This window comes from Aptenodytes patagonicus, chromosome Z, assembly GCF_965638725.1.
Source record: "Aptenodytes patagonicus chromosome Z, bAptPat1.pri.cur, whole genome shotgun sequence".
NCBI classification, from domain to species: Eukaryota; Metazoa; Chordata; class Aves; order Sphenisciformes; family Spheniscidae; genus Aptenodytes; species Aptenodytes patagonicus.
The window spans coordinates 10307886-10329395 of NC_134982.1; the positions used below are offsets into that span (position 1 = coordinate 10307886).

The window sequence follows — 21510 nt, forward strand, 5'->3', positions numbered from 1 at the left end:
ACACCACCGCCACCGCCCTCCCCACGCACGGCCACCCCACCAACGCACTTCCCCAAGACCACCACAGCCACCAGCCAAAACTGAAAACCACAGCCGGAAACTCGCTGCAACCAGAAAGCGAGGAAGGCAAAGCCGCCGCACCACATAAAGCCGGCCACCCGGCAGCACCCCAAGCACAGCGCCCACCCGCACCACCGCCAAGCCTGACCAGGCTCCTGACCAGCACCACCCACGCAGCACCCACAGCCCCACCATGGCTGCGCCCGCAACCCCGCAGCCCTGCCCGCGGCACGGCGCCCCGGCGCTCCTGCTCCTCCTGACGGCTCTCGCCACCGCCACCGCCCTCGCCTGCCGCCACCTGCGTCCCCGCGACGCCACCTTCCCCTGGGACAGCCTCCAGCTCCTCCGGGCCATGGCTCCCAGCCCGCCACAGCCCTGCCACCACCAGCAGGCGCCCTTCTTCCCCGACACCCTCCTCCACACCAACCACCCACAGCAAGCCGCCGACATTGCCCTCCGCATCCTCCAGCACCTCTTCACAACCCTCAGCAGCCCCAGCACCCCCCACCACTGGGACGCCCAGGCACGCCATCGCCTCCTCAACAACCTCCAGCATTACAAGCACAACCTGGAGCAATGCGTGCCAGCCAACGGCATGCTCTTCCAAGGCCAAGGGCCCCGCAACCTCCTGCTCAACATCAGCAGATACTTCAGGCACATCCAGGACTTCCTCCACACCCACAACCACAGCGCCTGCGCCTGGGACCACGTCCGCCTCGAAGCTGGCGCCTGCTTCCAACACCTCCACAACCTCACCCGCACCATGAGCAACTAGCCCAACCACCCCGACCAACCCGCACGGCCCCACGCACCCCCACCCACGACGACGCCACCGCTTCTCGACCACCGCCCCATCCCCACCTCTGTCCTCCCGCCTCCCCTGACCCACGGCAAGAGCCGCTGCAAGAACGGCCCTGCACCCTCCGCCTCCACTGACCGCTCCTCTATTTATAGAACTTGGTCTATTTATTTTGACAATGGGTTTTATCATCTATTTATTCACCTATTTATTCGACAGAAAATAAAGACCTGTTGCAAAAAGATTGCCGGTGCCTCTTGTCTCAGAAGCACAGGAACGAGCCTGCGGGGTGGGGGGAAGCCACCTCCACTCAACACCTGCTCCGAGCCCTGCTCCCAACAGGGCTCTGCAGATCCCGTGCCCACTCTTCTCTTTGGCACCTCCCCAGCGAGGCGCTTCCCTCAACCTCTTGCAAAAACCTCTGCCAGGGTTTAGCCGCCGTCGTCAGAATCAGCTCTTCGGCCCTCGTTCTCCTCAACATTTTCCACCTTCCACCCCGCTTTGGACCGACTGATGATCAGCTGCTCTGCAGCCCTCAGTACAAGCAAGACGCGGACCTGTTGGAGCGCCTCCAGACGAGGGCCACAAACACGATCAGAGGGCTGGGACACCTCTCCTGGGGGGGAGTTGGGGTTCTTCAGCCTGGAGAAGAGAAGGCTCCGGGGAGACCTTATTGCGGCCTTTCAATACTTAAGGGGGGCTTATAAGAAAGATGGGCGCAGACGTTCTAATAGGGCCTGTAGCGATAGGACAAGGGGTAACGGTTTTAAACTAAGAGAGGCCAGATTCAGACGAGACTCAAGGAAGACATTTTTTACCGTGAGGGGGGTGAAGCGCTGCCACAGGTTGCCCAGAGAGCTGGTGGGTGCCCCATCCCTGGAAACATTCAAGCTCAGGTCGGACGGGGCTCCGAGCAACCCGACCTAGTTGAAGATGGCCCTGCTCATTGCTGGGGGGTTGGACCGGACGACCTTTAAAGGTCCCTCCCAACCCAAACCAGTCGATTCGATGAAGGAGAGGCACGGCAGAGATCGCTTTGATTAGGCCGAGTTCGGCTGCGCTTGCCGCTTCAGGCATTTTTCACGACAGCTCTCCCGTTGCGCCGCTTGAAAACACCTTGCAGCCACGGACCTCCAACATCAGCCTACCTCCTGCAGTGACGCACGCCACCTAGGTACGCCAAATCATCGGGCACGTGCCAGCAGCACCCCAAGCACAGCACCCACCAACACAACGTTGCCTGACAAGACCACGGCTCCCACCACCGCCACCGCCCTGCCACCACCACCACCACCACCACCACCACCACACACACGTTTCCCCTGCTCCACAAGCTTTGAGAAAACACGTCTCCCAGCGTCTCTCGCACAAGCAGAACGTTGCCCTTGCTGTTGGAAGGGACCTGAAAACCTCAGCGAGGGCAACCTCCACCTCCTCCTCCTCCCACTAGAGTTCTAGAACTACATCGGCTCGCTCAGCTCCACCTCCAGAGGACTCTTGGACGCCCCTCCTCCAGGGGCGCAGGGGCTCAGGCCACCCCAAACGCAAGACCCTTCGCTTACGGGGGACATCTTCTTCTTCGCTCTCCAGCCACCTCAGGCAAGGAGGCACAGAAAACACAACAAGACCCCTGCTACAGGGCCACACGCATGGGACCACAGCCAGGGACCCAACCCAGCAGCAGCAGCAAAGCTCTTCCCTTTTTCCTCTTCCTTTTTCCTCACGCCTCTCCTCCTGCCTTTCTTCCCCACTCTCGATCACCTTCAAACGCAGGAGCTGGGGCAGCTCCGTCCAGGAACACATCCAATGCTCAAGTGCCTACACCCAGAGCCACCTCCTCGCAAGCCCCCGCCACCCCCAGGCCCTCGCTCCAGGAGGGGGCTCCCCAGGCTCTGCCAAGCGACGTCACTTCACAACCCTTCCCAACACGAAAAGAAAAGAAAAGAAGAAAAGAAAAGAAAAGACCGGCTAAGATGAAAACAAAGGCGAGCCACAAGTGAAAGGAAAACAGACCACAACCAACACCAGGGCATCACAGACGGAAAAGACCCTTGGGCAGGAAGGGAAACTTCAGCTGCAGAAAAGAGGCACCGCAGCTCGCCCTGCAGGCAACAGGGAAACCCTAACACACCTCCCCGGCACAGCTGCCCCCAAGCGCTCTGCCCCAGCGCTTTCGCATCCCCCACTCAACCACTACGGCCAACCTTCCCCCCAGCACACCACCGCCACCGCCCTCCCCACGCACGGCCACCCCACCAACGCACTTCCCCAAGACCACCACAGCCACCAGCCAAAACTGAAAACCACAGCCGGAAACTCGCTGCAACCAGAAAGCGAGGAAGGCAAAGCCGCCGCACCACATAAAGCCGGCCACCCGGCAGCACCCCAAGCACAGCGCCCACCCGCACCACCGCCAAGCCTGACCAGGCTCCTGACCAGCACCACCCACGCAGCACCCACAGCCCCACCATGGCTGCGCCCGCAACCCCGCAGCCCTGCCCGCGGCACGGCGCCCCGGCGCTCCTGCTCCTCCTGACGGCTCTCGCCACCGCCACCGCCCTCGCCTGCCGCCACCTGCGTCCCCGCGACGCCACCTTCCCCTGGGACAGCCTCCAGCTCCTCCGGGCCATGGCTCCCAGCCCGCCACAGCCCTGCCACCACCAGCAGGCGCCCTTCTTCCCCGACACCCTCCTCCACACCAACCACCCACAGCAAGCCGCCGACATTGCCCTCCGCATCCTCCAGCACCTCTTCACAACCCTCAGCAGCCCCAGCACCCCCCACCACTGGGACGCCCAGGCACGCCATCGCCTCCTCAACAACCTCCAGCATTACAAGCACAACCTGGAGCAATGCGTGCCAGCCAACGGCATGCTCTTCCAAGGCCAAGGGCCCCGCAACCTCCTGCTCAACATCAGCAGATACTTCAGGCACATCCAGGACTTCCTCCACACCCACAACCACAGCGCCTGCGCCTGGGACCACGTCCGCCTCGAAGCTGGCGCCTGCTTCCAACACCTCCACAACCTCACCCGCACCATGAGCAACTAGCCCAACCACCCCGACCAACCCGCACGGCCCCACGCACCCCCACCCACGACGACGCCACCGCTTCTCGACCACCGCCCCATCCCCACCTCTGTCCTCCCGCCTCCCCTGACCCACGGCAAGAGCCGCTGCAAGAACGGCCCTGCACCCTCCGCCTCCACTGACCGCTCCTCTATTTATAGAACTTGGTCTATTTATTTTGACAATGGGTTTTATCATCTATTTATTCACCTATTTATTCGACAGAAAATAAAGACCTGTTGCAAAAAGATTGCCGGTGCCTCTTGTCTCAGAAGCACAGGAACGAGCCTGCGGGGTGGGGGGAAGCCACCTCCACTCAACACCTGCTCCGAGCCCTGCTCCCAACAGGGCTCTGCAGATCCCGTGCCCACTCTTCTCTTTGGCACCTCCCCAGCGAGGCGCTTCCCTCAACCTCTTGCAAAAACCTCTGCCAGGGTTTAGCCGCCGTCGTCAGAATCAGCTCTTCGGCCCTCGTTCTCCTCAACATTTTCCACCTTCCACCCCGCTTTGGACCGACTGATGATCAGCTGCTCTGCAGCCCTCAGTACAAGCAAGACGCGGACCTGTTGGAGCGCCTCCAGACGAGGGCCACAAACACGATCAGAGGGCTGGGACACCTCTCCTGGGGGGGAGTTGGGGTTCTTCAGCCTGGAGAAGAGAAGGCTCCGGGGAGACCTTATTGCGGCCTTTCAATACTTAAGGGGGGCTTATAAGAAAGATGGGCGCAGACGTTCTAATAGGGCCTGTAGCGATAGGACAAGGGGTAACGGTTTTAAACTAAGAGAGGCCAGATTCAGACGAGACTCAAGGAAGACATTTTTTACCGTGAGGGGGGTGAAGCGCTGCCACAGGTTGCCCAGAGAGCTGGTGGGTGCCCCATCCCTGGAAACATTCAAGCTCAGGTCGGACGGGGCTCCGAGCAACCCGACCTAGTTGAAGATGGCCCTGCTCATTGCTGGGGGGTTGGACCGGACGACCTTTAAAGGTCCCTCCCAACCCAAACCAGTCGATTCGATGAAGGAGAGGCACGGCAGAGATCGCTTTGATTAGGCCGAGTTCGGCTGCGCTTGCCGCTTCAGGCATTTTTCACGACAGCTCTCCCGTTGCGCCGCTTGAAAACACCTTGCAGCCACGGACCTCCAACATCAGCCTACCTCCTGCAGTGACGCACGCCACCTAGGTACGCCAAATCATCGGGCACGTGCCAGCAGCACCCCAAGCACAGCACCCACCAACACAACGTTGCCTGACAAGACCACGGCTCCCACCACCGCCACCGCCCTGCCACCACCACCACCACCACCACCACCACCACACACACGTTTCCCCTGCTCCACAAGCTTTGAGAAAACACGTCTCCCAGCGTCTCTCGCACAAGCAGAACGTTGCCCTTGCTGTTGGAAGGGACCTGAAAACCTCAGCGAGGGCAACCTCCACCTCCTCCTCCTCCCACTAGAGTTCTAGAACTACATCGGCTCGCTCAGCTCCACCTCCAGAGGACTCTTGGACGCCCCTCCTCCAGGGGCGCAGGGGCTCAGGCCACCCCAAACGCAAGACCCTTCGCTTACGGGGGACATCTTCTTCTTCGCTCTCCAGCCACCTCAGGCAAGGAGGCACAGAAAACACAACAAGACCCCTGCTACAGGGCCACACGCATGGGACCACAGCCAGGGACCCAACCCAGCAGCAGCAGCAAAGCTCTTCCCTTTTTCCTCTTCCTTTTTCCTCACGCCTCTCCTCCTGCCTTTCTTCCCCACTCTCGATCACCTTCAAACGCAGGAGCTGGGGCAGCTCCGTCCAGGAACACATCCAATGCTCAAGTGCCTACACCCAGAGCCACCTCCTCGCAAGCCCCCGCCACCCCCAGGCCCTCGCTCCAGGAGGGGGCTCCCCAGGCTCTGCCAAGCGACGTCACTTCACAACCCTTCCCAACACGAAAAGAAAAGAAAAGAAGAAAAGAAAAGAAAAGACCGGCTAAGATGAAAACAAAGGCGAGCCACAAGTGAAAGGAAAACAGACCACAACCAACACCAGGGCATCACAGACGGAAAAGACCCTTGGGCAGGAAGGGAAACTTCAGCTGCAGAAAAGAGGCACCGCAGCTCGCCCTGCAGGCAACAGGGAAACCCTAACACACCTCCCCGGCACAGCTGCCCCCAAGCGCTCTGCCCCAGCGCTTTCGCATCCCCCACTCAACCACTACGGCCAACCTTCCCCCCAGCACACCACCGCCACCGCCCTCCCCACGCACGGCCACCCCACCAACGCACTTCCCCAAGACCACCACAGCCACCAGCCAAAACTGAAAACCACAGCCGGAAACTCGCTGCAACCAGAAAGCGAGGAAGGCAAAGCCGCCGCACCACATAAAGCCGGCCACCCGGCAGCACCCCAAGCACAGCGCCCACCCGCACCACCGCCAAGCCTGACCAGGCTCCTGACCAGCACCACCCACGCAGCACCCACAGCCCCACCATGGCTGCGCCCGCAACCCCGCAGCCCTGCCCGCGGCACGGCGCCCCGGCGCTCCTGCTCCTCCTGACGGCTCTCGCCACCGCCACCGCCCTCGCCTGCCGCCACCTGCGTCCCCGCGACGCCACCTTCCCCTGGGACAGCCTCCAGCTCCTCCGGGCCATGGCTCCCAGCCCGCCACAGCCCTGCCACCACCAGCAGGCGCCCTTCTTCCCCGACACCCTCCTCCACACCAACCACCCACAGCAAGCCGCCGACATTGCCCTCCGCATCCTCCAGCACCTCTTCACAACCCTCAGCAGCCCCAGCACCCCCCACCACTGGGACGCCCAGGCACGCCATCGCCTCCTCAACAACCTCCAGCATTACAAGCACAACCTGGAGCAATGCGTGCCAGCCAACGGCATGCTCTTCCAAGGCCAAGGGCCCCGCAACCTCCTGCTCAACATCAGCAGATACTTCAGGCACATCCAGGACTTCCTCCACACCCACAACCACAGCGCCTGCGCCTGGGACCACGTCCGCCTCGAAGCTGGCGCCTGCTTCCAACACCTCCACAACCTCACCCGCACCATGAGCAACTAGCCCAACCACCCCGACCAACCCGCACGGCCCCACGCACCCCCACCCACGACGACGCCACCGCTTCTCGACCACCGCCCCATCCCCACCTCTGTCCTCCCGCCTCCCCTGACCCACGGCAAGAGCCGCTGCAAGAACGGCCCTGCACCCTCCGCCTCCACTGACCGCTCCTCTATTTATAGAACTTGGTCTATTTATTTTGACAATGGGTTTTATCATCTATTTATTCACCTATTTATTCGACAGAAAATAAAGACCTGTTGCAAAAAGATTGCCGGTGCCTCTTGTCTCAGAAGCACAGGAACGAGCCTGCGGGGTGGGGGGAAGCCACCTCCACTCAACACCTGCTCCGAGCCCTGCTCCCAACAGGGCTCTGCAGATCCCGTGCCCACTCTTCTCTTTGGCACCTCCCCAGCGAGGCGCTTCCCTCAACCTCTTGCAAAAACCTCTGCCAGGGTTTAGCCGCCGTCGTCAGAATCAGCTCTTCGGCCCTCGTTCTCCTCAACATTTTCCACCTTCCACCCCGCTTTGGACCGACTGATGATCAGCTGCTCTGCAGCCCTCAGTACAAGCAAGACGCGGACCTGTTGGAGCGCCTCCAGACGAGGGCCACAAACACGATCAGAGGGCTGGGACACCTCTCCTGGGGGGGAGTTGGGGTTCTTCAGCCTGGAGAAGAGAAGGCTCCGGGGAGACCTTATTGCGGCCTTTCAATACTTAAGGGGGGCTTATAAGAAAGATGGGCGCAGACGTTCTAATAGGGCCTGTAGCGATAGGACAAGGGGTAACGGTTTTAAACTAAGAGAGGCCAGATTCAGACGAGACTCAAGGAAGACATTTTTTACCGTGAGGGGGGTGAAGCGCTGCCACAGGTTGCCCAGAGAGCTGGTGGGTGCCCCATCCCTGGAAACATTCAAGCTCAGGTCGGACGGGGCTCCGAGCAACCCGACCTAGTTGAAGATGGCCCTGCTCATTGCTGGGGGGTTGGACCGGACGACCTTTAAAGGTCCCTCCCAACCCAAACCAGTCGATTCGATGAAGGAGAGGCACGGCAGAGATCGCTTTGATTAGGCCGAGTTCGGCTGCGCTTGCCGCTTCAGGCATTTTTCACGACAGCTCTCCCGTTGCGCCGCTTGAAAACACCTTGCAGCCACGGACCTCCAACATCAGCCTACCTCCTGCAGTGACGCACGCCACCTAGGTACGCCAAATCATCGGGCACGTGCCAGCAGCACCCCAAGCACAGCACCCACCAACACAACGTTGCCTGACAAGACCACGGCTCCCACCACCGCCACCGCCCTGCCACCACCACCACCACCACCACCACCACCACACACACGTTTCCCCTGCTCCACAAGCTTTGAGAAAACACGTCTCCCAGCGTCTCTCGCACAAGCAGAACGTTGCCCTTGCTGTTGGAAGGGACCTGAAAACCTCAGCGAGGGCAACCTCCACCTCCTCCTCCTCCCACTAGAGTTCTAGAACTACATCGGCTCGCTCAGCTCCACCTCCAGAGGACTCTTGGACGCCCCTCCTCCAGGGGCGCAGGGGCTCAGGCCACCCCAAACGCAAGACCCTTCGCTTACGGGGGACATCTTCTTCTTCGCTCTCCAGCCACCTCAGGCAAGGAGGCACAGAAAACACAACAAGACCCCTGCTACAGGGCCACACGCATGGGACCACAGCCAGGGACCCAACCCAGCAGCAGCAGCAAAGCTCTTCCCTTTTTCCTCTTCCTTTTTCCTCACGCCTCTCCTCCTGCCTTTCTTCCCCACTCTCGATCACCTTCAAACGCAGGAGCTGGGGCAGCTCCGTCCAGGAACACATCCAATGCTCAAGTGCCTACACCCAGAGCCACCTCCTCGCAAGCCCCCGCCACCCCCAGGCCCTCGCTCCAGGAGGGGGCTCCCCAGGCTCTGCCAAGCGACGTCACTTCACAACCCTTCCCAACACGAAAAGAAAAGAAAAGAAGAAAAGAAAAGAAAAGACCGGCTAAGATGAAAACAAAGGCGAGCCACAAGTGAAAGGAAAACAGACCACAACCAACACCAGGGCATCACAGACGGAAAAGACCCTTGGGCAGGAAGGGAAACTTCAGCTGCAGAAAAGAGGCACCGCAGCTCGCCCTGCAGGCAACAGGGAAACCCTAACACACCTCCCCGGCACAGCTGCCCCCAAGCGCTCTGCCCCAGCGCTTTCGCATCCCCCACTCAACCACTACGGCCAACCTTCCCCCCAGCACACCACCGCCACCGCCCTCCCCACGCACGGCCACCCCACCAACGCACTTCCCCAAGACCACCACAGCCACCAGCCAAAACTGAAAACCACAGCCGGAAACTCGCTGCAACCAGAAAGCGAGGAAGGCAAAGCCGCCGCACCACATAAAGCCGGCCACCCGGCAGCACCCCAAGCACAGCGCCCACCCGCACCACCGCCAAGCCTGACCAGGCTCCTGACCAGCACCACCCACGCAGCACCCACAGCCCCACCATGGCTGCGCCCGCAACCCCGCAGCCCTGCCCGCGGCACGGCGCCCCGGCGCTCCTGCTCCTCCTGACGGCTCTCGCCACCGCCACCGCCCTCGCCTGCCGCCACCTGCGTCCCCGCGACGCCACCTTCCCCTGGGACAGCCTCCAGCTCCTCCGGGCCATGGCTCCCAGCCCGCCACAGCCCTGCCACCACCAGCAGGCGCCCTTCTTCCCCGACACCCTCCTCCACACCAACCACCCACAGCAAGCCGCCGACATTGCCCTCCGCATCCTCCAGCACCTCTTCACAACCCTCAGCAGCCCCAGCACCCCCCACCACTGGGACGCCCAGGCACGCCATCGCCTCCTCAACAACCTCCAGCATTACAAGCACAACCTGGAGCAATGCGTGCCAGCCAACGGCATGCTCTTCCAAGGCCAAGGGCCCCGCAACCTCCTGCTCAACATCAGCAGATACTTCAGGCACATCCAGGACTTCCTCCACACCCACAACCACAGCGCCTGCGCCTGGGACCACGTCCGCCTCGAAGCTGGCGCCTGCTTCCAACACCTCCACAACCTCACCCGCACCATGAGCAACTAGCCCAACCACCCCGACCAACCCGCACGGCCCCACGCACCCCCACCCACGACGACGCCACCGCTTCTCGACCACCGCCCCATCCCCACCTCTGTCCTCCCGCCTCCCCTGACCCACGGCAAGAGCCGCTGCAAGAACGGCCCTGCACCCTCCGCCTCCACTGACCGCTCCTCTATTTATAGAACTTGGTCTATTTATTTTGACAATGGGTTTTATCATCTATTTATTCACCTATTTATTCGACAGAAAATAAAGACCTGTTGCAAAAAGATTGCCGGTGCCTCTTGTCTCAGAAGCACAGGAACGAGCCTGCGGGGTGGGGGGAAGCCACCTCCACTCAACACCTGCTCCGAGCCCTGCTCCCAACAGGGCTCTGCAGATCCCGTGCCCACTCTTCTCTTTGGCACCTCCCCAGCGAGGCGCTTCCCTCAACCTCTTGCAAAAACCTCTGCCAGGGTTTAGCCGCCGTCGTCAGAATCAGCTCTTCGGCCCTCGTTCTCCTCAACATTTTCCACCTTCCACCCCGCTTTGGACCGACTGATGATCAGCTGCTCTGCAGCCCTCAGTACAAGCAAGACGCGGACCTGTTGGAGCGCCTCCAGACGAGGGCCACAAACACGATCAGAGGGCTGGGACACCTCTCCTGGGGGGGAGTTGGGGTTCTTCAGCCTGGAGAAGAGAAGGCTCCGGGGAGACCTTATTGCGGCCTTTCAATACTTAAGGGGGGCTTATAAGAAAGATGGGCGCAGACGTTCTAATAGGGCCTGTAGCGATAGGACAAGGGGTAACGGTTTTAAACTAAGAGAGGCCAGATTCAGACGAGACTCAAGGAAGACATTTTTTACCGTGAGGGGGGTGAAGCGCTGCCACAGGTTGCCCAGAGAGCTGGTGGGTGCCCCATCCCTGGAAACATTCAAGCTCAGGTCGGACGGGGCTCCGAGCAACCCGACCTAGTTGAAGATGGCCCTGCTCATTGCTGGGGGGTTGGACCGGACGACCTTTAAAGGTCCCTCCCAACCCAAACCAGTCGATTCGATGAAGGAGAGGCACGGCAGAGATCGCTTTGATTAGGCCGAGTTCGGCTGCGCTTGCCGCTTCAGGCATTTTTCACGACAGCTCTCCCGTTGCGCCGCTTGAAAACACCTTGCAGCCACGGACCTCCAACATCAGCCTACCTCCTGCAGTGACGCACGCCACCTAGGTACGCCAAATCATCGGGCGCGTGCCAGCAGCACCCCAAGCACAGCACCCACCAACACAACGTTGCCTGACAAGACCACGGCTCCCACCACCGCCACCGCCCTGCCACCACCACCACCACCACCACCACCACACACACGTTTCCCCTGCTCCACAAGCTTTGAGAAAACACGTCTCCCAGCGTCTCTCGCACAAGCAGAACGTTGCCCTTGCTGTTGGAAGGGACCTGAAAACCTCAGCGAGGGCAACCTCCACCTCCTCCTCCTCCCACTAGAGTTCTAGAACTACATCAGCTCGCTCAGCTCCACCTCCAGAGGACTCTTGGACGCCCCTCCTCCAGGGGCGCAGGGGCTCAGGCCACCCCAAACGCAAGACCCTTCGCTTACGGGGGACATCTTCTTCTTCGCTCTCCAGCCACCTCAGGCAAGGAGGCACAGAAAACACAACAAGACCCCTGCTACAGGGCCACACGCATGGGACCACAGCCAGGGACCCAACCCAGCAGCAGCAGCAAAGCTCTTCCCTTTTTCCTCTTCCTTTTTCCTCACGCCTCTCCTCCTGCCTTTCTTCCCCACTCTCGATCACCTTCAAACGCAGGAGCTGGGGCAGCTCCGTCCAGGAACACATCCAATGCTCAAGTGCCTACACCCAGAGCCACCTCCTCGCAAGCCCCCGCCACCCCCAGGCCCTCGCTCCAGGAGGGGGCTCCCCAGGCTCTGCCAAGCGACGTCACTTCACAACCCTTCCCAACACGAAAAGAAAAGAAAAGAAGAAAAGAAAAGAAAAGACCGGCTAAGATGAAAACAAAGGCGAGCCACAAGTGAAAGGAAAACAGACCACAACCAACACCAGGGCATCACAGACGGAAAAGACCCTTGGGCAGGAAGGGAAACTTCAGCTGCAGAAAAGAGGCACCGCAGCTCGCCCTGCAGGCAACAGGGAAACCCTAACACACCTCCCCGGCACAGCTGCCCCCAAGCGCTCTGCCCCAGCGCTTTCGCATCCCCCACTCAACCACTACGGCCAACCTTCCCCCCAGCACACCACCGCCACCGCCCTCCCCACGCACGGCCACCCCACCAACGCACTTCCCCAAGACCACCACAGCCACCAGCCAAAACTGAAAACCACAGCCGGAAACTCGCTGCAACCAGAAAGCGAGGAAGGCAAAGCCGCCGCACCACATAAAGCCGGCCACCCGGCAGCACCCCAAGCACAGCGCCCACCCGCACCACCGCCAAGCCTGACCAGGCTCCTGACCAGCACCACCCACGCAGCACCCACAGCCCCACCATGGCTGCGCCCGCAACCCCGCAGCCCTGCCCGCGGCACGGCGCCCCGGCGCTCCTGCTCCTCCTGACGGCTCTCGCCACCGCCACCGCCCTCGCCTGCCGCCACCTGCGTCCCCGCGACGCCACCTTCCCCTGGGACAGCCTCCAGCTCCTCCGGGCCATGGCTCCCAGCCCGCCACAGCCCTGCCACCACCAGCAGGCGCCCTTCTTCCCCGACACCCTCCTCCACACCAACCACCCACAGCAAGCCGCCGACATTGCCCTCCGCATCCTCCAGCACCTCTTCACAACCCTCAGCAGCCCCAGCACCCCCCACCACTGGGACGCCCAGGCACGCCATCGCCTCCTCAACAACCTCCAGCATTACAAGCACAACCTGGAGCAATGCGTGCCAGCCAACGGCATGCTCTTCCAAGGCCAAGGGCCCCGCAACCTCCTGCTCAACATCAGCAGATACTTCAGGCACATCCAGGACTTCCTCCACACCCACAACCACAGCGCCTGCGCCTGGGACCACGTCCGCCTCGAAGCTGGCGCCTGCTTCCAACACCTCCACAACCTCACCCGCACCATGAGCAACTAGCCCAACCACCCCGACCAACCCGCACGGCCCCACGCACCCCCACCCACGACGACGCCACCGCTTCTCGACCACCGCCCCATCCCCACCTCTGTCCTCCCGCCTCCCCTGACCCACGGCAAGAGCCGCTGCAAGAACGGCCCTGCACCCTCCGCCTCCACTGACCGCTCCTCTATTTATAGAACTTGGTCTATTTATTTTGACAATGGGTTTTATCATCTATTTATTCACCTATTTATTCGACAGAAAATAAAGACCTGTTGCAAAAAGATTGCCGGTGCCTCTTGTCTCAGAAGCACAGGAACGAGCCTGCGGGGTGGGGGGAAGCCACCTCCACTCAACACCTGCTCCGAGCCCTGCTCCCAACAGGGCTCTGCAGATCCCGTGCCCACTCTTCTCTTTGGCACCTCCCCAGCGAGGCGCTTCCCTCAACCTCTTGCAAAAACCTCTGCCAGGGTTTAGCCGCCGTCGTCAGAATCAGCTCTTCGGCCCTCGTTCTCCTCAACATTTTCCACCTTCCACCCCGCTTTGGACCGACTGATGATCAGCTGCTCTGCAGCCCTCAGTACAAGCAAGACGCGGACCTGTTGGAGCGCCTCCAGACGAGGGCCACAAACACGATCAGAGGGCTGGGACACCTCTCCTGGGGGGGAGTTGGGGTTCTTCAGCCTGGAGAAGAGAAGGCTCCGGGGAGACCTTATTGCGGCCTTTCAATACTTAAGGGGGGCTTATAAGAAAGATGGGCGCAGACGTTCTAATAGGGCCTGTAGCGATAGGACAAGGGGTAATGGTTTTAAACTAAGAGAGGCCAGATTCAGACGAGACTCAAGGAAGACATTTTTTACCGTGAGGGGGGTGAAGCGCTGCCACAGGTTGCCCAGAGAGCTGGTGGGTGCCCCATCCCTGGAAACATTCAAGCTCAGGTCGGACGGGGCTCCGAGCAACCCGACCTAGTTGAAGATGGCCCTGCTCATTGCTGGGGGGTTGGACCGGACGACCTTTAAAGGTCCCTCCCAACCCAAACCCGTCGATTCGATGAAGGAGAGGCACGGCAGAGATCGCTTTGATTAGGCCGAGTTCGGCTGCGCTTGCCGCTTCAGGCATTTTTCACGACAGCTCTCCCGTTGCGCCGCTTGAAAACACCTTGCAGCCACGGACCTCCAACATCAGCCTACCTCCTGCAGTGACGCACGCCACCTAGGTACGCCAAATCATCGGGCGCGTGCCAGCAGCACCCCAAGCACAGCACCCACCAACACAACGTTGCCTGACAAGACCACGGCTCCCACCACCGCCACCGCCCTGCCACCACCACCACCACCACCACCACCACACACACGTTTCCCCTGCTCCACAAGCTTTGAGAAAACACGTCTCCCAGCGTCTCTCGCACAAGCAGAACGTTGCCCTTGCTGTTGGAAGGGACCTGAAAACCTCAGCGAGGGCAACCTCCACCTCCTCCTCCTCCCACTAGAGTTCTAGAACTACATCAGCTCGCTCAGCTCCACCTCCAGAGGACTCTTGGACGCCCCTCCTCCAGGGGCGCAGGGGCTCAGGCCACCCCAAACGCAAGACCCTTCGCTTACGGGGGACATCTTCTTCTTCGCTCTCCAGCCACCTCAGGCAAGGAGGCACAGAAAACACAACAAGACCCCTGCTACAGGGCCACACGCATGGGACCACAGCCAGGGATCCAACCCAGCAGCAGCAGCAAAGCTCTTCCCTTTTTCCTCTTCCTTTTTCCTCACGCCTCTCCTCCTGCCTTTCTTCCCCACTCTCGATCACCTTCAAACGCAGGAGCTGGGGCAGCTCCGTCCAGGAACACATCCAATGCTCAAGTGCCTACACCCAGAGCCACCTCCTCGCAAGCCCCCGCCACCCCCAGGCCCTCGCTCCAGGAGGGGGCTCCCCAGGCTCTGCCAAGCGACGTCACTTCACAACCCTTCCCAACACGAAAAGAAAAGAAAAGAAGAAAAGAAAAGAAAAGACCGGCTAAGATGAAAACAAAGGCGAGCCACAAGTGAAAGGAAAACAGACCACAACCAACACCAGGGCATCACAGACGGAAAAGACCCTTGGGCAGGAAGGGAAACTTCAGCTGCAGAAAAGAGGCACCGCAGCTCGCCCTGCAGGCAACAGGGAAACCCTAACACACCTCCCCGGCACAGCTGCCCCCAAGCGCTCTGCCCCAGCGCTTTCGCATCCCCCACTCAACCACTACGGCCAACCTTCCCCCCAGCACACCACCGCCACCGCCCTCCCCACGCACGGCCACCCCACCAACGCACTTCCCCAAGACCACCACAGCCACCAGCCAAAACTGAAAACCACAGCCGGAAACTCGCTGCAACCAGAAAGCGAGGAAGGCAAAGCCGCCGCACCACATAAAGCCGGCCACCCGGCAGCACCCCAAGCACAGCGCCCACCCGCACCACCGCCAAGCCTGACCAGGCTCCTGACCAGCACCACCCACGCAGCACCCACAGCCCCACCATGGCTGCGCCCGCAACCCCGCAGCCCTGCCCGCGGCACGGCGCCCCGGCGCTCCTGCTCCTCCTGACGGCTCTCGCCACCGCCACCGCCCTCGCCTGCCGCCACCTGCGTCCCCGCGACGCCACCTTCCCCTGGGACAGCCTCCAGCTCCTCCGGGCCATGGCTCCCAGCCCGCCACAGCCCTGCCACCACCAGCAGGCGCCCTTCTTCCCCGACACCCTCCTCCACACCAACCACCCACAGCAAGCCGCCGACATTGCCCTCCGCATCCTCCAGCACCTCTTCACAACCCTCAGCAGCCCCAGCACCCCCCACCACTGGGACGCCCAGGCACGCCATCGCCTCCTCAACAACCTCCAGCATTACAAGCACAACCTGGAGCAATGCGTGCCAGCCAACGGCATGCTCTTCCAAGGCCAAGGGCCCCGCAACCTCCTGCTCAACATCAGCAGATACTTCAGGCACATCCAGGACTTCCTCCACACCCACAACCACAGCGCCTGCGCCTGGGACCACGTCCGCCTCGAAGCTGGCGCCTGCTTCCAACACCTCCACAACCTCACCCGCACCATGAGCAACTAGCCCAACCACCCCGACCAACCCGCACGGCCCCACGCACCCCCACCCACGACGACGCCACCGCTTCTCGACCACCGCCCCATCCCCACCTCTGTCCTCCCGCCTCCCCTGACCCACGGCAAGAGCCGCTGCAAGAACGGCCCTGCACCCTCCGCCTCCACTGACCGCTCCTCTATTTATAGAACTTGGTCTATTTATTTTGACAATGGGTTTTATCATCTATTTATTCACCTATTTATTCGACAGAAAATAAAGACCTGTTGCAAAAAGATTGCCGGTGCCTCTTGTCTCAGAAGCACAGGAACGAGCCTGCGGGGTGGGGGGAAGCCACCTCCACTCAACACCTGCTCCGAGCCCTGCTCCCAACAGGGCTCTGCAGATCCCGTGCCCACTCTTCTCTTTGGCACCTCCCCAGCGAGGCGCTTCCCTCAACCTCTTGCAAAAACCTCTGCCAGGGTTTAGCCGCCGTCGTCAGAATCAGCTCTTCGGCCCTCGTTCTCCTCAACATTTTCCACCTTCCACCCCGCTTTGGACCGACTGATGATCAGCTGCTCTGCAGCCCTCAGTACAAGCAAGACGCGGACCTGTTGGAGCGCCTCCAGACGAGGGCCACAAACACGATCAGAGGGCTGGGACACCTCTCCTGGGGGGGAGTTGGGGTTCTTCAGCCTGGAGAAGAGAAGGCTCCGGGGAGACCTTATTGCGGCCTTTCAATACTTAAGGGGGGCTTATAAGAAAGATGGGCGCAGACGTTCTAATAGGGCCTGTAGCGATAGGACAAGGGGTAACGGTTTTAAACTAAGAGAGGCCAGATTCAGACGAGACTCAAGGAAGACATTTTTTACCGTGAGGGGGGTGAAGCGCTGCCACAGGTTGCCCAGAGAGCTGGTGGGTGCCCCATCCCTGGAAACATTCAAGCTCAGGTCGGACGGGGCTCCGAGCAACCCGACCTAGTTGAAGATGGCCCTGCTCATTGCTGGGGGGTTGGACCGGACGACCTTTAAAGGTCCCTCCCAACCCAAACCAGTCGATTCGATGAAGGAGAGGCACGGCAGAGATCGCTTTGATTAGGCCGAGTTCGGCTGCGCTTGCCGCTTCAGGCATTTTTCACGACAGCTCTCCCGTTGCGCCGCTTGAAAACACCTTGCAGCCACGGACCTCCAACATCAGCCTACCTCCTGCAGTGACGCACGCCACCTAGGTACGCCAAATCATCGGGCGCGTGCCAGCAGCACCCCAAGCACAGCACCCACCAACACAACGTTGCCTGACAAGACCACGGCTCCCACCACCGCCACCGCCCTGCCACCACCACCACCACCACCACACACACGTTTCCCCTGCTCCACAAGCTTTGAGAAAACACGTCTCCCAGCGTCTCTCGCACAAGCAGAACGTTGCCCTTGCTGTTGGAAGGGACCTGAAAACCTCAGCGAGGGCAACCTCCACCTCCTCCTCCTCCCACTAGAGTTCTAGAACTACATCGGCTCGCTCAGCTCCACCTCCAGAGGACTCTTGGACGCCCCTCCTCCAGGGGCGCAGGGGCTCAGGCCACCCCAAACGCAAGACCCTTCGCTTACGGGGGACATCTTCTTCTTCGCTCTCCAGCCACCTCAGGCAAGGAGGCACAGAAAACACAACAAGACCCCTGCTACAGGGCCACACGCATGGGACCACAGCCAGGGACCCAACCCAGCAGCAGCAGCAAAGCTCTTCCCTTTTTCCTCTTCCTTTTTCCTCACGCCTCTCCTCCTGCCTTTCTTCCCCACTCTCGATCACCTTCAAACGCAGGAGCTGGGGCAGCTCCGTCCAGGAACACATCCAATGCTCAAGTGCCTACACCCAGAGCCACCTCCTCGCAAGCCCCCGCCACCCCCAGGCCCTCGCTCCAGGAGGGGGCTCCCCAGGCTCTGCCAAGCGACGTCACTTCACAACCCTTCCCAACACGAAAAGAAAAGAAAAGAAGAAAAGAAAAGAAAAGACCGGCTAAGATGAAAACAAAGGCGAGCCACAAGTGAAAGGAAAACAGACCACAACCAACACCAGGGCATCACAGACGGAAAAGACCCTTGGGCAGGAAGGGAAACTTCAGCTGCAGAAAAGAGGCACCGCAGCTCGCCCTGCAGGCAACAGGGAAACCCTAACACACCTCCCCGGCACAGCTGCCCCCAAGCGCTCTGCCCCAGCGCTTTCGCATCCCCCACTCAACCACTACGGCCAACCTTCCCCCCAGCACACCACCGCCACCGCCCTCCCCACGCACGGCCACCCCACCAACGCACTTCCCCAAGACCACCACAGCCACCAGCCAAAACTGAAAACCACAGCCGGAAACTCGCTGCAACCAGAAAGCGAGGAAGGCAAAGCCGCCGCACCACATAAAGCCGGCCACCCGGCAGCACCCCAAGCACAGCGCCCACCCGCACCACCGCCAAGCCTGACCAGGCTCCTGACCAGCACCACCCACGCAGCACCCACAGCCCCACCATGGCTGCGCCCGCAACCCCGCAGCCCTGCCCGCGGCACGGCGCCCCGGCGCTCCTGCTCCTCCTGACGGCTCTCGCCACCGCCACCGCCCTCGCCTGCCGCCACCTGCGTCCCCGCGACGCCACCTTCCCCTGGGACAGCCTCCAGCTCCTCCGGGCCATGGCTCCCAGCCCGCCACAGCCCTGCCACCACCAGCAGGCGCCCTTCTTCCCCGACACCCTCCTCCACACCAACCACCCACAGCAAGCCGCCGACATTGCCCTCCGCATCCTCCAGCACCTCTTCACAACCCTCAGCAGCCCCAGCACCCCCCACCACTGGGACGCCCAGGCACGCCATCGCCTCCTCAACAACCTCCAGCATTACAAGCACAACCTGGAGCAATGCGTGCCAGCCAACGGCATGCTCTTCCAAGGCCAAGGGCCCCGCAACCTCCTGCTCAACATCAGCAGATACTTCAGGCACATCCAGGACTTCCTCCACACCCACAACCACAGCGCCTGCGCCTGGGACCACGTCCGCCTCGAAGCTGGCGCCTGCTTCCAACACCTCCACAACCTCACCCGCACCATGAGCAACTAGCCCAACCACCCCGACCAACCCGCACGGCCCCACGCACCCCCACCCACGACGACGCCACCGCTTCTCGACCACCGCCCCATCCCCACCTCTGTCCTCCCGCCTCCCCTGACCCACGGCAAGAGCCGCTGCAAGAACGGCCCTGCACCCTCCGCCTCCACTGACCGCTCCTCTATTTATAGAACTTGGTCTATTTATTTTGACAATGGGTTTTATCATCTATTTATTCACCTATTTATTCGACAGAAAATAAAGACCTGTTGCAAAAAGATTGCCGGTGCCTCTTGTCTCAGAAGCACAGGAACGAGCCTGCGGGGTGGGGGGAAGCCACCTCCACTCAACACCTGCTCCGAGCCCTGCTCCCAACAGGGCTCTGCAGATCCCGTGCCCACTCTTCTCTTTGGCACCTCCCCAGCGAGGCGCTTCCCTCAACCTCTTGCAAAAACCTCTGCCAGGGTTTAGCCGCCGTCGTCAGAATCAGCTCTTCGGCCCTCGTTCTCCTCAACATTTTCCACCTTCCACCCCGCTTTGGACCGACTGATGATCAGCTGCTCTGCAGCCCTCAGTACAAGCAAGACGCGGACCTGTTGGAGCGCCTCCAGACGAGGGCCACAAACACGATCAGAGGGCTGGGACACCTCTCCTGGGGGGGAGTTGGGGTTCTTCAGCCTGGAGAAGAGAAGGCTCCGGGGAGACCTTATTGCGGCCTTTCAATACTTAAGGGGGGCTTATAAGAAAGATGGGCGCAGACGTTCTAATAGGGCCTGTAGCGATAGGACAAGGGGTAACGGTTTTAAACTAAGAGAGGCCAGATTCAGACGAGACTCAAGGAAGACATTTTTTACCGTGAGGGGGGTGAAGCGCTGCCACAGGTTGCCCAGAGAGCTGGTGGGTGCCCCATCCCTGGAAACATTCAAGCTCAGGTCGGACGGGGCTCCGAGCAACCCGACCTAGTTGAAGATGGCCCTGCTCATTGCTGGGGGGTTGGACCGGACGACCTTTAAAGGTCCCTCCCAACCCAAACCAGTCGATTCGATGAAGGAGAGGCACGGCAGAGATCGCTTTGATTAGGCCGAGTTCGGCTGCGCTTGCCGCTTCAGGCATTTTTCACGACAGCTCTCCCGTTGCGCCGCTTGAAAACACCTTGCAGCCACGGACCTCCAACATCAGCCTACCTCCTGCAGTGACGCACGCCACCTAGGTACGCCAAATCATCGGGCGCGTGCCAGCAGCACCCCAAGCACAGCACCCACCAACACAACGTTGCCTGACAAGACCACGGCTCCCACCACCGCCACCGCCCTGCCACCACCACCACCACCACCACACACACGTTTCCCCTGCTCCACAAGCTTTGAGAAAACACGTCTCCCAGCGTCTCTCGCACAAGCAGAACGTTGCCCTTGCTGTTGGAAGGGACCTGAAAACCTCAGCGAGGGCAACCTCCACCTCCTCCTCTTCCCACTAGAGTTCTAGAACTACATCGGCTCGCTCAGCTCCACCTCCAGAGGACTCTTGGACGCCCCTCCTCCAGGGGCGCAGGGGCTCAGGCCACCCCAAACGCAAGACCCTTCGCTTACGGGGGACATCTTCTTCTTCGCTCTCCAGCCACCTCAGGCAAGGAGGCACAGAAAACACAACAAGACCCCTGCTACAGGGCCACACGCATGGGACCACAGCCAGGGACCCAACCCAGCAGCAGCAGCAAAGCTCTTCCCTTTTTCCTCTTCCTTTTTCCTCACGCCTCTCCTCCTGCCTTTCTTCCCCACTCTCGATCACCTTCAAACGCAGGAGCTGGGGCAGCTCCGTCCAGGAACACATCCAATGCTCAAGTGCCTACACCCAGAGCCACCTCCTCGCAAGCCCCCGCCACCCCCAGGCCCTCGCTCCAGGAGGGGGCTCCCCAGGCTCTGCCAAGCGACGTCACTTCACAACCCTTCCCAACACGAAAAGAAAAGAAAAGAAGAAAAGAAAAGAAAAGAAAAGACCGGCTAAGATGAAAACAAAGGCGAGCCACAAGTGAAAGGAAAACAGACCACAACCAACACCAGGGCATCACAGACGGAAAAGACCCTTGGGCAGGAAGGGAAACTTCAGCTGCAGAAAAGAGGCACCGCAGCTCGCCCTGCAGGCAACAGGGAAACCCTAACACACCTCCCCGGCACAGCTGCCCCCAAGCGCTCTGCCCCAGCGCTTTCGCATCCCCCACTCAACCACTACGGCCAACCTTCCCCCCAGCACAC

The 21510-nt window shown here is 60.9% G+C and overlaps 8 protein-coding genes across 11 annotated transcripts in view; 7 read left to right on the forward strand and 1 right to left on the reverse strand.

The window, feature by feature from the left end:
- The window catches only part of UBAP2 (ubiquitin associated protein 2), a 238357-nt gene that overhangs the window by 35980 nt on the left and 180867 nt on the right, over positions 1–21510 (reverse strand). The gene's annotated exons all lie outside the window — the stretch shown is intronic.
- On the forward strand, positions 254–835 carry LOC143172873 (interferon-like). Its single transcript, XM_076362717.1, has one exon. It carries the CDS (start codon positions 254–256, stop codon positions 833–835), a length of 582 nt encoding a protein of 193 aa, XP_076218832.1.
- On the forward strand, positions 3329–3910 carry LOC143172872 (interferon-like). The gene has a single exon (XM_076362716.1). The coding sequence runs from the start codon at positions 3329–3331 to the stop codon at positions 3908–3910; it is 582 nt and encodes a 193-aa protein (XP_076218831.1).
- On the forward strand, positions 6404–6985 carry LOC143172871 (interferon-like). The gene has a single exon (XM_076362714.1). It carries the CDS (start codon positions 6404–6406, stop codon positions 6983–6985), a length of 582 nt encoding a protein of 193 aa, XP_076218829.1.
- On the forward strand, positions 9479–10060 carry LOC143172869 (interferon-like). The gene has a single exon (XM_076362712.1). It carries the CDS (start codon positions 9479–9481, stop codon positions 10058–10060), a length of 582 nt encoding a protein of 193 aa, XP_076218827.1.
- Positions 12551–13132, forward strand: LOC143172870 (interferon-like). The gene has a single exon (XM_076362713.1). It carries the CDS (start codon positions 12551–12553, stop codon positions 13130–13132), a length of 582 nt encoding a protein of 193 aa, XP_076218828.1.
- LOC143172868 (interferon-like) lies at positions 15623–16204 on the forward strand. The gene has a single exon (XM_076362711.1). It carries the CDS (start codon positions 15623–15625, stop codon positions 16202–16204), a length of 582 nt encoding a protein of 193 aa, XP_076218826.1.
- On the forward strand, positions 18689–19270 carry LOC143172867 (interferon-like). Its single transcript, XM_076362710.1, has one exon. The coding sequence runs from the start codon at positions 18689–18691 to the stop codon at positions 19268–19270; it is 582 nt and encodes a 193-aa protein (XP_076218825.1).